Below are 15216 nucleotides of genomic sequence, written 5' to 3'. Positions count from 1 at the left end.
TTGCTTCATTTAAGTATTTGAGCCTTTAAGGTTGTTGTTTTCCTCAGAATTTCCTTTTTTGTGTTCCAGAGGAATTTCCACACAATTGGATAAAGCTTTCCAAATCGTGTGTTTCCCATGCAATGGGCCCTTTGGATTGAGTGGTGGTAGGGAAAGATAGTCTCTTTTTGATTTTGTACTGCATTGGCCGATTCGTTCCATGTTTCTTGTATGCCATGGAAAACAAGATTCTGCTGCCTCAATCCAGATGATCTTTGAGAGTCCGAACATATGACTGAACCCAGGCATGGAGCGTCCATGTAAGCCTGGCTTACACTTTATTAGTTCTAGTAAAATGTATGTAATTATATGGCAAAATTCGTAAAAACTTCGAAGTTCAACTCTGCCCGATACCAGTCTTCGAGATCCTGTTTGTTAGATTGCAACACTTCAGCACCAGGGGGCACATGGGAACTCCTGCCTTCTGCTTGCGGAAAGTTGTAAGCCCTCTGAATGTTGCCTTACAAATTTCTGACCACAAAGGAGCAGTGCCTATCGTATCTGGATGGAGAAGAGCAAGGAATATAGGGAGAAGAGCGGGCCAAACCCTAGGTCTGTAAACCTACGACCACAGGCTTACAGCAGCGTTGCAAACCTCATGTTTAGAAAAAGTGTTGTTCATGGATGTCCGCAGTATTTCTTTCCACCAGGGAGGATTAAGCAAAGTATTTTTTTTTCAGGGGTTGGGGTAAACTAGGTATATTTCCCTTCTCAAAATATACTAATTCAATTTGAAGTTAACATTTTTCTGCAACGCCCTTACAATAATTAACAATTTGATGTGACTGAAATGAAATTTTATGTGTGAAAATGGTTGACATTCATTTTTCAGGAAGTGTCTCCTTGCCTTGCTCCTTCTCGACATCCATGGTGTCGTTTAAACTCCGAAATTATGATACATACTACTAAATTGTTCTGTGATTTTCATATTATTAATATTAATTTATAACAAAAACATAAATACAAATTCGAATTGTTCAACCAACGGCATGGGTTCGATGTTATACGTGAAAAGTTTGAGAAAATTCAACCAGAACGAAAAGTAGCCATCTTGTTTTATTTATATCCCCAACTTTCAAACAACTTTTTAAACTTGTGCGAGATTTAGCACCATTGTGCTTGGGTTTGCTGCACTGAATATGTGCCAGCAAGACACAGGTCCTGCAAGAGGAGGGGCTCCAGCGTTGTTATGTATGAATGGTTGACGGCAAAGGAAATTTGAACCGGTGGTGCTTGAAGGAGTTTTTTTTTCCAGGAACAGGGAATTCTGAAGCAAAAATCTAACAAGAAGGGGAAAAAGGAGAAACCTAAAAATGAGCGGGATACGGGAAAAATAGATACACATTGATGTGCTAAATTCTTGTTTCTGTTTTTAGCTTGTAGGAGAGCATAAACATCAGAAATATTAAGATCTCTGTTTCCAGTTTATGTATGAACTCAGCTGGTAATAATTGAGCTAAAAAGAGCAAAAGTAAATAAATAAATAAATAAATGTTAATGAAAGCTGAAGATTGAACCAATTTTACAAATCTCATGTCAAATGTGAATCAAATATTATTAATTACGTAGTCCGTGATTCAAACACTCTTCGAACAGCGTTCGAAAAGCCTGTTTATGATCTTTTAGGTGCTAGATTTGCTTTTACATTATCCTAAGAAAGCACTTACATGTCCTTTGATAAAAATTTCTGGATATGTCCCTACAATTAGTGAGCATTTCTTTTATAATTAATATTGTATTTTTTTTTTACTAAATATAGGGAATTTTAAGGCAAGAGAGGGAATTTATTTATATCCGAAAGGGATATTCCCCTCACAGTCTGAAAGATCACTGCTTTGAGCAGTGACTAATTTTGGATCTGGTTTCTTTTTGTTTCCCCGTTCTTGTTGTCGAGGTATTGCTTTTGTGAATTCCATCTATTGAAAGCAGACTGTCGGCCCTGTGCTGTTGTGTGATAGTAAAGTGCATTATGGAATAAAATGAGTGTGATTGTGCGGTGGGGTGGAGAACTTGTTGAAGACGCCGTTATCCAGCGATTTTGCTGCCAAGAAGAAACTTGTGGATGTAAGTAGGCCCACCCCTTCCTTCTCTAGCAGGCATAGCAACAGAAATGAAAAATAAAGTGCGCTGATTTTGTGATTCAGGGTACGAAGCTGATACTTGGTTATGCGGTTGTAAAAAGTATTCAGCACTTTTCTGTTTCCTTCCGTTTTCGTTTCTTTATTATTTCGTTGTTATTATTCATTTTATCTAACTTTGCATATTTTTTATCATTATATTACTCATTGTGATAGGAATAAGACTGACTTAATTATTAGTTGAAATGTAGGAGACACACAGCCTAACAAAGAAAACACCAATCCCAGGGATATATCCAGAATTTTTAATTTGGTGAAAAAATCCAGGGAAGTGTTCTGAAAAAATGAGGGGGGGGGGTCGATGTGTGTGGATAAATCACTAACCATGTCAGCCCAAAACTAAGCACAACGGGAAATAACTTTCATCATGATAGGTTTACACTGTTGGAAAGGTCACGCTCCACCACTGACTGAACCTCGGTAATATCACACTTTATTTTGTTAATTTAGGTCTCACTTCTTCCAAAGAGTTCGTTTACAGTGACAGACATTTGCTTCCCTCATAAATAATAACATCCTTGTAGCTTTTCACTTGAAGTATAGCTTGCTTCAGTTCAGTAATTATGCTAGAAATATGCGCTCAAGAGACTGTGTGTTAGGCTCCATGGAAGAGATAAATTGTCTGCCACCACTACACTGCTTGTTCTGCTTCACTGCACTCAGGAGACAACCAAATATATGTCTGTTCTCTCTTAGAAAATCTCAATTATATCTTCTATGACAATACACAAAGAAAATTAGCACGACAGAGCGACCACAAACAAAAGAACCTTCGCTGTAAAGTCTCCGTGCACCTCCCCCTTCTTCCGTTCAACTTGGGCCATAAGGAAGCATGCTCCACTATGTCCCTCCCCTCCATGCGGGAGTACGGTGCACAGGAGTCGCAGGTCTGTGCAGGGTTTTTTGCTTGTGGTTCCACTATAGTTTCAATGCTTTGGGGTGACTAAAGTTTTTTAATTACCCAACATTTTGACACAATTCCACATGTTTTTCTTTTCTTTTTTTTTAAAGATAGAAAGTTATGAATGTGACTTCACAGATAACATGCAAGAAAGCATTTAAGTAAAGAAAATTATAGAAAAAAATGCTCACGTCAACAAATTCCAAAAAGATTCTGGACTGATATCTTTGATGGCAACAGTTCCTTTCTCTGGAAGGGCACCAAAAAACATGGTCTCAAAAACTGGACTTGCCACAGCCAGTAATACCTTGTGAGCTTTGTAACACTGAAAATAATAACAATCATTAGGATAAACAACACAAGATTATTTCTTATTAAACATTTAGATTAATTAAATCAATACTGGAATATTCTTAACTAGGTGGAATTCAAGCATGATAAAATACTTAAGTGAATTCACCAATAAAATTTCAATGGAAACTGCACAGTTTGTCACTAATAACTTAAGGGAGCAGATTTATATGACCTCCTCAACTGTGTGCCTCCATCTGTCCCTGTCCTCTGCAATATCCCACCATCTTTTCACCTTCAAGTGATGCAGATCTTCCAGGACTTCATCCATTCATCTTCACTGGTCTTCTTCTTGTTAAGTAGATTTTCTCTTCCATCACCTTCCTTTGTATTCTATCCTTTCCCATTCTCTGTACAGTGTGATCCATGAGTATTACCATGCAAATTGTCCACCATGCTCATGCACTTTATTTGACCAAATAAGAGCTTCAAGAATTAAAAGAAAACTCAAAACAAGTCGACAACTTCTGCACCAGCATACATAAAAATCCATTGCTTAAAAACATAGGATGTAAGAGAAAAATTAATGAAAATAGTCATGGACAATTTGCACAGTAATACTCAGGGATCCCACTGTACATGACTCAGCCATCGTATTAGTTGTGATTTAATAAATCTCACTATATCCTCATTCTCTATTATGTTGTTAATTTCTTTATTACTCATAATTCTCCAGAAATTATTTTCAATGATCAGTCCATAAATTTTGCATATCACCCGTCTTTCTAATTTCCTGTACTTATCTTCTATCATTGCTCCATTCTTATCCCTACAACCATGGGCATCCGGAAGGGGGGGGGGCAAGGGGGGCCATGCCCCCTCTGGAAAATGAATGTGTACCTAAAAATTATATATTTCACACATAGTTTCATTTCAATCACAGTAATTCATGTTAATTATTATAAATTCGTTGAAGAAACATGATAATTTCAGACTGAAATAGTGTTTTTTTGAGACGGCATCACTATTTTGGAGGAAAATATGTGTCCTTTGCTCCCCCTGGGAAAAAAATACCTTGTTTGCCCCTCCCTGGAAAAAATCCTGCGGACGTTCATGTCTACAACCAATTTCCTTTGGTTGAAAGCCTTTGTTTACTTTCTTGATTGTCTACTCAGGTTGTCTATCTCTGTCAGCTGCATCTTTATTATCTCTTCCTTTTTCTGTTTGCATACCTTATTAGCTACATTCCTTTTCTCTATGTACCTCTGAATGTTTCCTCTAGTTTCCTTTTGTATCATCTTTTGCCTTGCATCATTTTTTCACCTTATTGCTTTCTCTCAATCCCCATCAAATCATGGTTTTGGGGCTGTTGTTTGTTTACCTTCTTCTGCTACTACTTTTATAGTTCCCTGTATTTTCTCCCAGTGTCTTTGGATTGAACCTGTCTCGTCGTTTGTTCATCTTTTTATTTTTTGTGCTATTTCTTCTTGGTATCTTTGTGTAGTTTCTTCTTCCTTGCATTGTTTCACATTCCATTCTATTCTTGTGAGTTGTTGTTTGTTGTGTTAGTTTTATTTGCTCTCGAACTTTTTACTTTCCGAAGGAAATGGTTCAAGTCACAATTAGGTTTTCTACAACTTTTGACATCTATGACTCAAGAGAAGTAACTCTGACATACCAAAGCATGGTCGATTTGGTTTATTGTTGTTCCATCTGGAGATCTCCATGTCCCCAGGTGCATAAACAAAATTCTGAAAGTAAGTAAACCAGATTATCTATTTAGAAAACTTAAAATAGGCACTCAAATACACTCACACTTCACGCGAGGGCATAACAAACTTTTTACATGTCATTACAGTACCGCCTCCTTCAAATCATTATTCTTGGTAAATGCAGTTTCAACCTGGAATAAATTACCCATAACAATAACTAACAAAGCAACACTGCATGCTCTTAAATCCACAGCAAAGGACTATCTACTATGTAAACAGTTTGAATCTAGAAGCACACACGAATAAAAATACATCCCACAATGTATTAATGTCAATGTAAGAATTTGATATTACTTCATGTCAAATATTTCTATTTTTGCATATTTTTTTCTATATATATATACTTAAAATTGTATTTAGAATTTAGTTTTATGTAGTTTTATGTGTACAGGGTGGCTCAATAAGTCACTTAACACCCTCAGTACAAGGCCACTGCGGCATGGAATGTGAAAATGGCGATGACCAATCATTGCCTGGCCAAGGGGGAACCACATTGACGCCACCCACATGGTCGGCGGCCATCTTGATGTCCGCCATCTTGAATTCAATTTCAGAATTTAAAATGGGAAGGGGGTCGTGCGACATATCAAAATGGGCTAGAATTTCACGAGAAATGCAATGGTGAAGGTTTTTTCGACGTATCTTTAACCAGTAAAAAGTTATGACTGAATTCTTGTAAAAATTTGCTCCTTTTCGAGGTGTTAGAAAAATGCCTTAAAATTTGTTTAGCGCATCGGTAATGCATCGAGATCAAAGTGACGTCTAGGGAGAGAAGATCGCATGCCATTGCACACGATTTTAATCGGATACATCCATGAAGAGCTGCGCATTATAAATGGTTGTCGCGAGCAATTTACAGTGTGACGCTTCCATTGAATTAAAAGTCCTTCACAGTGACAAGGCTAATGTTTATGTTCAGAAGGAAGTTTATAAATAGAATATTCGATGCTTTTTATCTGATAACCCATTTTCGACAGATCAAAGCTGAATGGTTAGTGTTGGTAAGTTAATGGTGTGGCGTGCTGTGTGGAACACGATTGGTTAGTCAATTTTCCATCAACGGAACCTTAAATGCTTAGGGCTACTTGGATTTGTTAAATAAACAGTTTTTTTCATCCTTGCTTATGGAAGAAGGTACTTTTTACAGAGTTTTTTCAATAGGGAAGAACACCAGAACACTTATGGGAACGTTATGAACCTGTTTTTGTCCAAAGTTAGTTATCAGATGACAAGGGTCGCATATTCTGTTTATGAACTTCCTTATCAACATAAACATTAGCCTTGTCACTGTGAAGGACTTTTAATTCAATGGAAGCGTCACACTGTAAATTGTTCGCGACAACCATTTATAATGCGCAGCTCTTCATGGATGTATCCGATTAAAATCGTGTGCAATGGCATGCGAACTTCTCTCCCTAGACGTCACTTTGATCTCGATGCATTACCGATGCGCTAAACAAATTTTAAGGCATTTTTCTAACACCTCGAAAAGGAGCAAATTTGTACAATAATTCAGTCATAACTTTTTACTGGTTAAAGATACGTCGAAAACACCTTCACCATTGCATTTCTCGTGAAATTCTAGCCCATTTTGATATGTCGCACGACCCCCTTCCCATTTAAAATTCTGAAGTTGAATTCAAGATGGCGGACATCAAGATGGCCGCCGACCGTGTGGGTGGCGTCAATGTGGTTCCCCCTTGGCCAGGCAATGATTGGTCATCGCCATTTTCACATTCCATGCCGCAGTGGCCTTGTACTGAGGGTGTTAAGTGACTTATTGAGCCACCCTGTATACATATACTCATTAATTGTATCTTTACAGTTCTTATTTGATTTCAAATTGTCCATGCGCTTTTCTTTCATCTTTCTTACTTATTTACTATTATTATTATTATTTTTTGTTTTGTTTCTTTTTTTCTTATTGGATATATATACCTTTTGTAACTGTAGACTGTATTCTGACAAGGGTTAGGTGGGAGAACAGCGTATGCTGAACCTCGCCCGCTCAATAAAGATATATTATTATTATATCTTTATGCGGGAAGTATGTGCTTTTTATTATCAATTTTCTTCTAATTGCAAACTGATAGAGTAGATTATCATTGTTATTGCTTTCTGTATGTAAAGAGTAAGACCCAATTATTCCTTTTCTGTTATCTTCTATACCAATTTGGGCATTAAAATCTCCCATAACAATAATTAAATCATGCTTCGATGATTCTTTTAGGGTTTCCTCGAACTTATCGTAGAATTCCTCTTTCTCTTGGTCATCCTTATCTTCTGTAGGAGCATATGGTGTTATAAATGTTGTATTCTAAAATATCCTTTAATTCTGATCTTGCTTATTCTGTCACATACCAGCACAAATTGTAGTACACATTTTCTTGCTTCTTTAGTGATTATGAAACCTGTACCACTCTGTCCTGTTCCACTGTAAAACATTGTGAAGTCTCTTTTGTCCAATCTACCTGTTGCAGGCCATCTAATTTCTTGTAATGCTGCTGTCTGTATACCATTATTTAATATTTCCTGTGCTATCTTCTGCATCTTCCCAGGGCTAGCATTGTCTTTATGGTGGTCATATTCATGTCCAATTTCCATTTGGCTGGCCCGTCAATATTTTTATCTGCTTCCTGAGGCACATGTTGGGATTTGTGAGCCATTGAATTTTCCGAATAAATTTGTCAGCCTCACACCAGCCTCCGACCTGGAGAACCGGGTGATTTTCTGTCGGGGTTTTCTTCCCTTAGCCTTTATAGATCACTACAAGGCAGCAGTGTTTAGGACTAGGTAGGAACACGGTCAAGACAGGATGGTGCAGAACACCTTAGTCTGGCTTCTCTTCTGAGACCTGTCCAGCATCGGTGACCCTGCTGGTCGGAAACCTACCACTGGCATGGCTCTCAGCCTCAACAAAGCAGGCAAACCTCTCTGCCCACATGGTAAGTGCTACGCTAAGGTGGCATTCCCCAGAGGGGCAATTTCCTAGTGAGATGCTATTATTTGTAGGGGATATTGGGACAAACCTAACGATATTTAAGAAAATCAGAATGAGAAAATCACGTATGTTTACAGTTCACTTTGGATGCTATCATAGATAAATGATTGTGCTCTGTTTTTTATTTTTAAGACAAAAAAAAACAAGAATGCAATGAACCAACAACATGGTGCCTCCCTGTGAAACATACCATGGAAGGCTGTTCATGGTAAAAGTTAATTTTGAGTTTGTTTGAGGGTTTTTTTTTTGGTTTTTTTTGTGTGTGGTGGTGGTCTAGCTCAATGGGTGTGCACTTCAGCCTCGCATCCAGAAGAAATTTTATCACCCCTCAATTACAAGGGCAAACCGAAAAGTCTTTGCCCCTATTTTTTTTCAGCCAAAATAATAAACATACAGGAATATCAAAATGTAGGAATTGTTGTATGTACCTTGCACTATTTTTCCACATAGTCACTACAGTGGTTCAGGCATTTGTTCCATCGCACCACTAGTTTTGAGATGGCGCTGTTGTAGAATTCATGGAACCACCGCCGGACAGCGGTCTTCACTTCGCTGTCGCAAATGAACCTCTGTCCTGCCTAAATCTTCTTCAGTGGACCAAACACATGGAAATCACTGGGGGGCGAGTTCTGGACTATACAGTGCATGCTCGAGAATCTCCCACTCGAATGATTGAAGTCTGTCGATGGTCTTGTTTGCACATGAGGCCTGGCGTTATCGTGGAGGATAACCACATTGTCCACAACAAGAATCCCTTTGAGCTTTTTCCTGATGGCAGCTTGCAGATTTGACAGTATGCCACAATAGCTGTCAGCATTGATGGTGTTACCTCGTAGCATGAAATCCAGCAGGAGTGGTCCTCGGCGATCCCAGAAGACCACGAGCATCAACTTCCTGTCTGATGGCATTCTGCAGAATTTCTTCGTGACAGGCGAATGTGTATGTTTCTGCACCGTGATCTGCTGCTTTGATTCTGGAGTGAAATGCAATACCCACGTTTCATCTCCAGTTACAATGAGATCCAGGAAACTTTCACCCTCATCGGAGTAACACTGCAAATGTTTCAGTGAAGCCATCATTCGCTTGCCCTTGGTCAGGTCATCTAAAAAATTTAGCACCCACTGACATGAAACCTTGCTATACCTCCAAGGATTCATGAACGATATCATAAACACTGCCATAAGAAATGCCAAGCTCCTTAGAAATGTCCTTCAGATGAACACGCCGATCCGCTTTCACCATTGCATCCATGCAGGCAATGTTTCCCGCTCATTGTCATGAAAGTTTCTCGGCCATTTTCAAACTCACACCACAACCACCACCGCACACTTCTCAAACCGAGACACTTGTCCCCATATGTTGGCTGCATGGATCTCGATGGGCATTTGTCTCTTGCTCCATAGAAAATGAATAACACTTTGCTGCTCATACAACGTGGACATGTTGAGTACTACAGCCATCTTTGCAAACTGACAGCAGCACCATGCAATGTAGCAGCCACAAGTTAACACTGGGCCGTTCCAAGAAAAAACTTTTGCATTGAATGTAAATATCTTGGTTTCTCAATCAAACTAATATTTCGGCAGAAAAAAAATAGGGGTAAAGACTTTTTGATTTGCCCTCAAACTTACACCCATTTTTGCATACATAGTCATGCTAAATATATTGACAACACAAGTTATGGCCACCTTACACTGATAATGATACTATGGCAGAGTTGTATTTCATGAAAAAATTTAAAATTATGCATTCTTTAGAAATTTGGAATACCTCGGTGATTTGGGAGTTTGAGGAACTGCTATTTCTCAGTTAATAAATTTTAAATGCATATGCCCAGCTAGGAATTTTCACTTCGAGCCCTGTGTAAGGACATTCATGAGCCACTACATGCCTCGTGAAGATTGTGCAGAAGATAAGGTCTGAATTTCTTTACATTTGTCCAGAATTATATATTACATACATCTAACAGTATTATAAAAAGAATCCTAGAAGGGCAGCCCACTTTGAAAAAAATGTTATCAAATACTAAATTTTACAATTGATTTGAAATTTCACCATGGTCAGAAAAGCAAAGGTTGGGAGAAACAGTCAGAAAAACGAAGGTTGGGAGAAAGTATTAATTAAAAATCTGGGATCTTATGAGAAGTGTAACATTGAATCAAAGTCAAATTATACTATAATCGAGGTCCATTTATCCAAACTTACACTATAATCTACAAAGACATATTGGAAAAAATAAATCCCGAAACCTACTAGTAATAAGTAGTTGTTATTAATAAGTAATTAAGTTTGGAGACAAACTGCAAACCTTTTTAATGTCACCTTCACCAACAACAAACTCGCAATCAAAATACTTTTCAGAAATGAGGAAATCTCTGCTTCTTGCTTTCATATCAGTTAGCTCTTCTGAGGAAAATCCTGTGTCTTCTATCCTCCTGAAATTTCAAAAGAAATTGCTCATAATTCACAACACCATTTTCTGGTTATTCTTCATCACAAACCATTTTAAATTGATGATGATAACAAAAAATTAAGCTCAAACAAGCATATTTTCCATTCTGGCAAATGTACCCATCACTTTTGTTGTATAATGTGCCGATAATTAATGTAATATGTTTGAAAAAAAGTTGATATTTAATGATATGTGGGAAGTCATTATTGTAAAATTAATCAAGACAATGCTCAGAGTACATACGTTCCTTTAATAATTATTATTTGATATATTCTTTTAATAATAATAATTTAATAATAACAATTATTGTTGTCCACATTTGAGGATGATCCTTCCTCAAAAGTAGAAATGTTAAGAGCAAGGCATGATAAAAGCTTAAACCATGGATAAAATAGAGTAAAATATGTAACAACTATCTCTTATCATGTTTTTATATATTTTAACCTATTTTTGCCATGTTTTATTACCTTACCAGCCCCTGAGGAGGTATCAAGTTCCACATGAAAATTTGGACAAGCAAAAGATTGAATGTGGTGTGTAATTGTTGTTTTGATTGATTTTATAATGTTCGTTTTTTTTAAAAAAAAAAATCCTACAGTGGGCACTTCAATAACTGATGCAAGAGATGGTCATAGATATTATGATTTTAGACAGATCCTACACAGACAAGGTATCCTGGGTTTGAGGATCATAGTGGTTCGGATCTCATTTTAAATTGTAGGTCCAGTCCCGATTAGCCTTACTGTGTATAATAAAGTGGATTCAAAACACAAAATCAATCAATCTTTGTCATTAGCACTATTAGTGTTATCTTGGTTATAGGAACATCCAACTTTACTGAATCACTAATATCAAAGAACTGCACCTGTTCATGCTGAGAAGAAGCTCCAAATGCAACACACCCTCTGGGCCAGGGGTGAAGAGTGGAAAGAGGGTTGACCTTGAAGCTTGCATTTTTGTGTCCTGCAGTATAACGCATTGTTAGTACATATGAATCTGTTCTTTGCATATCACTGATGGAGTGATAAAGATAATGAAACCAAATAAGGAAGTTGTGTTAATGACCTGACAGGTTTTGAGAGTTTGTGTCTTTGTTATACGTCCACTTTTGTGCACAGATAGGCTAATTTGGACTGGACCTTAAGTTTTAAAGTGAGATCTGAACCACTAAATGCCTCCACTGGGTACCAAACCTGGGACCCTTTTATTACAAGTCAATGATGTTACCGCTACTCCATTGGGAAGGCCTAACAGGTTTTTAAGATTATGGTATCAGTATGACATAACAAACTTTGTGTAATTATGTGTAAGACAAGTTCAATACACAATCATGTTCAAGTTTGTGGATTATTTGTTGATTGATTGATTGATTGATTTAGTTTATTTTACTTCGCGTTTTGTGCCTCTTGGCTAATTTGCGAAGATGGGGATGAGTGATGAAATGATGAAATTGATGAATGGACATTCACAAACAACCAAGCCCGACCGGGATTCGAACCCGGGACCCTTGGCGTCGCAGCGCGATGTGCTAACCACTCGGCCACAGGGTCAGGCGATTATTTGTTGAAGTATTATAGATGTGGTTCTCACTGGGAAAATTATGTAATATAAGCATATTTGCAGGGTACCTACACACGAGCAATATGTAATTTTGTTAACCAGTCAAGCTAGTGTGACAACCAATAAGCACATAATTCATCATTCTGTAATCACTGGGGTGAAGAGATTTGGATAGAAAAGATCTATACATAACTCAAGTGACTTGGTACTTACACAGAAGTTGAAGGTGGGCTTGACACCTGGTCAGCCATAGTGTATCGTGTCAAACTCTGAAATAACAAAGAAAAGTCTTATTTTGATCTGCATCATACCTGAAATGGCTTACATTACTTTAATTTTACAATTTCTATGTCATGTTACCCTTTAATGCAGGAAATTCAGATGTTAAGGTTCAAAATTCAATTCCCATTCACACAGTGAATACCGTAAGAATATTTCCAAGCATTCATGTACCCGTACAGCTTATTTAGGTGCTAAAGATTAGAACATAATAATTTCTAGTCCAGGCCTATACCAAGGATTTTTTTTTAGGGAGAAACAAGCCCAAAACTGTGCACGTTATACACACACACACACATATTATTGTCATGAAATATATGTCAATTATTAATAATTAAATAAAAAAGTAACGTGCTCCCCTGTGCTTTGCACCATCCCGTGAAGGCATATAGGGGTTGTAGAGTTAGGGCTCCACACTTTCTTGATCACGACCAAAGGTGGGGGTGATGTGATAAGCACCATGCCCCTGGCTGCCTTTACCTCCCAGAGTTTCTTCCAGCTACCCACTTTATACCCATGAATATTGATGTATCGGATATCGATGTATGGAATATCGACGTACCAATATCGATATATCAACATCGATATTTTAACAATATCGATGCTTAGATATTTTTAAAATTTGGACACTAAATCGATATATTGAAATATTGCGCACAGCCCTGCTCCCGAGATGTCTGTTTCAAGCGTCAACTTCACGTTACAATTACTTGAGAACTACTTGACATATTCCTAATGAAGTTTTCCCTACTTTCAATTGCACTAAAAATAATATGAAAAAAAAGGTAAGTTTGTGTTGAAAATCGTACTTTGTTACATAGTACGTATTGTGGCCACTAATTTCATGAGCTCCTCTCATACCTTTATCTGCGAAACTAGTTTTTCAATATTTATTGTTATTCACAAAATATTTCTGGTGGTAATTTTAGGTGATTCACCCTGTATATAAACTGCCACGTTCCAGATGGATGGACAGTATTCTAGAATAGGGGACACAAATGTTTTGAAGTAAAATGGAAAGTTATGGGTTATTAACTTCTGTGAATTTGTACAGTAGGCCTAGCATATGCATTGCCTTTATTGTAATGGTTCATATGTGATTTTCAAAAGTGAGTTTTCAATCTATAAGGATACAAAGATCTCAGTGTTCTGCTTCTTTTATCAGAGTGATGTCATTAAGTGTATAATTATTCTCAAGACAGCATGTTTTTCTTTTCACACGCATCGACACAATCAGGCTTTTCGCCATCACCTTGGATGTAACGCACGAAAGCCGCCTGATGGCTCCTGCCCTGCATTGCAACCTCCCGATAATAAAAAGTTGTTTAATCTGTGAAATTATACTAAATGATGATAAATTGTGCTAGAATCTAAATAATAATAATGATGAATTATTATTATTGATAATTAGTAACAGTAATTTATTATTATTTTTAGGATGATTGTAATTTTAAGTTATACATCTATTTTCTGAGATGAGTTCACCATTGAAATAGAGAAAGGTTGAGATGATTTGTTGAGTACAAAGTGAACATTTGTTTTATTTGTACCCCACACCTTTCTACCGATTTCTTGCCATGAAATATTAATCGCGAGGGAAATGGGAGAATAAAGAAAAGATGAAGAGGAGAGTATGTGGTTGGAAAGGCAAGTCCCTGAACGGGACGGGACATAAGATCTGGATGTCATTCTATTTTTAATTTTTCAAATTTCGTTCTTTGAAGCGAATCTCTCCCTCCCAGAAGAGCAAGTTCGCAAATTATGTAAATTTTCCCATTATGCAAACACAGAGTGCTAGGTATAGGCGTGCGCACGGGGGGCAGTGTCCCCCTCCGTAATACGTTCACTTACAGAAATTTAGCATATCGAAATCGTATCACCATTATTAAAAAATAGTATGCGTACTCTTGAAGAAAAATTAAGTATTTTCACGCCCATGAAAGAGTCAAGCAACTACAGGGGGAGGGGGTGCATTATATCCTATGTAATTGGGCTATCCTACTTCGTTCTCAGCAAATTTCTTGTTATGAACACTCCCACACACTTTATTCATTAGCTGTGTTACCTCTAGATGGCAGCAAAATAAATTGCTCATGCATAGAAAATTAGTACATTATGTGTAGTTGTTTTGAATCTACTGTGGGGAATCATGTTTGTATGTATACATGGAGATCCGGAAGAGGGGGGGCAAGGGGGTACCATGCCCCCCCTCCCTGGAAAATGAAAGTCAGCGCAAAACTATATATTTAACACACATAATTCCATTTCAGTCACAGTAATGTGTTAATTATTATTGCAAGGACATTAGCAGAACATGATTAAACAGATGATGCAGTGTTTTTTGAGGGGACATCACTTTTATGGGAAATATGCCTCATTTTCCCCTCCTCTGGAAAAAAATACCCTACTTGCTCCTCCCTGGAAGAAATACTGTGGAGATTATATTAGACTCTGGACCACAGACAGGCGAATTAAAGGGGGGCAGAAAACATTGGTGTTACGGAAGTAGAAATTATTCTAATATAAAGTCCATCAAAGTGGCAGCTGATACTTTGGCTCTTCTTCTAAACAGCTCTGCAGGTCAAAAAGGGATTTCATGGGGAATGGCTTAGGTGGTCAAGTTATTCTGTTATTGCCTCAACTACAACATATACAATTTTTGTAAAGTGCTGAAGATATTTTCTGTTTTTCCTGTGACCAAGTTGCTTGTGTGAAAGAGTAATCTCTAAGAGCGATCTGTGTCAGATAGCCGTTCAGATTATCTGATGTAGCCTTATGTAGAG

General features: G+C 37.5%; 1 protein-coding gene across 2 annotated transcripts in view; it reads right to left on the bottom strand.

Annotated features, from left to right (window-relative positions):
• The window catches only part of LOC145999022 (uncharacterized), a 35673-nt gene extending 23253 nt beyond the window's left edge, over positions 1-12420 (bottom strand). For both annotated transcript variants that reach the window (XM_083135912.1, XM_083135914.1), the window contains exons 1-3: positions 12368-12420; positions 10451-10577; positions 3270-3403 (exon numbers count right to left, since the gene is read on the bottom strand). In XM_083135912.1, the coding sequence (XP_082992038.1) occupies positions 3270-3403; positions 10451-10577; positions 12368-12405 (299 nt within the window). In that variant the 5' untranslated portion in view covers positions 12406-12420. The remainder of the gene's footprint in view (positions 1-3269; positions 3404-10450; positions 10578-12367) is intronic.
• Between the last annotated feature and the right edge of the window lie 2796 nt (positions 12421-15216).

The sequence above is a fragment of the Lepisma saccharinum genome, chromosome 14 (assembly GCF_977018435.1).
Source record: "Lepisma saccharinum chromosome 14, izLepSacc3.1, whole genome shotgun sequence".
NCBI lineage: Eukaryota > Metazoa > Arthropoda > Insecta > Zygentoma > Lepismatidae > Lepisma > Lepisma saccharinum.
This window is presented reverse-complemented; position numbering and strand designations above follow the sequence as displayed.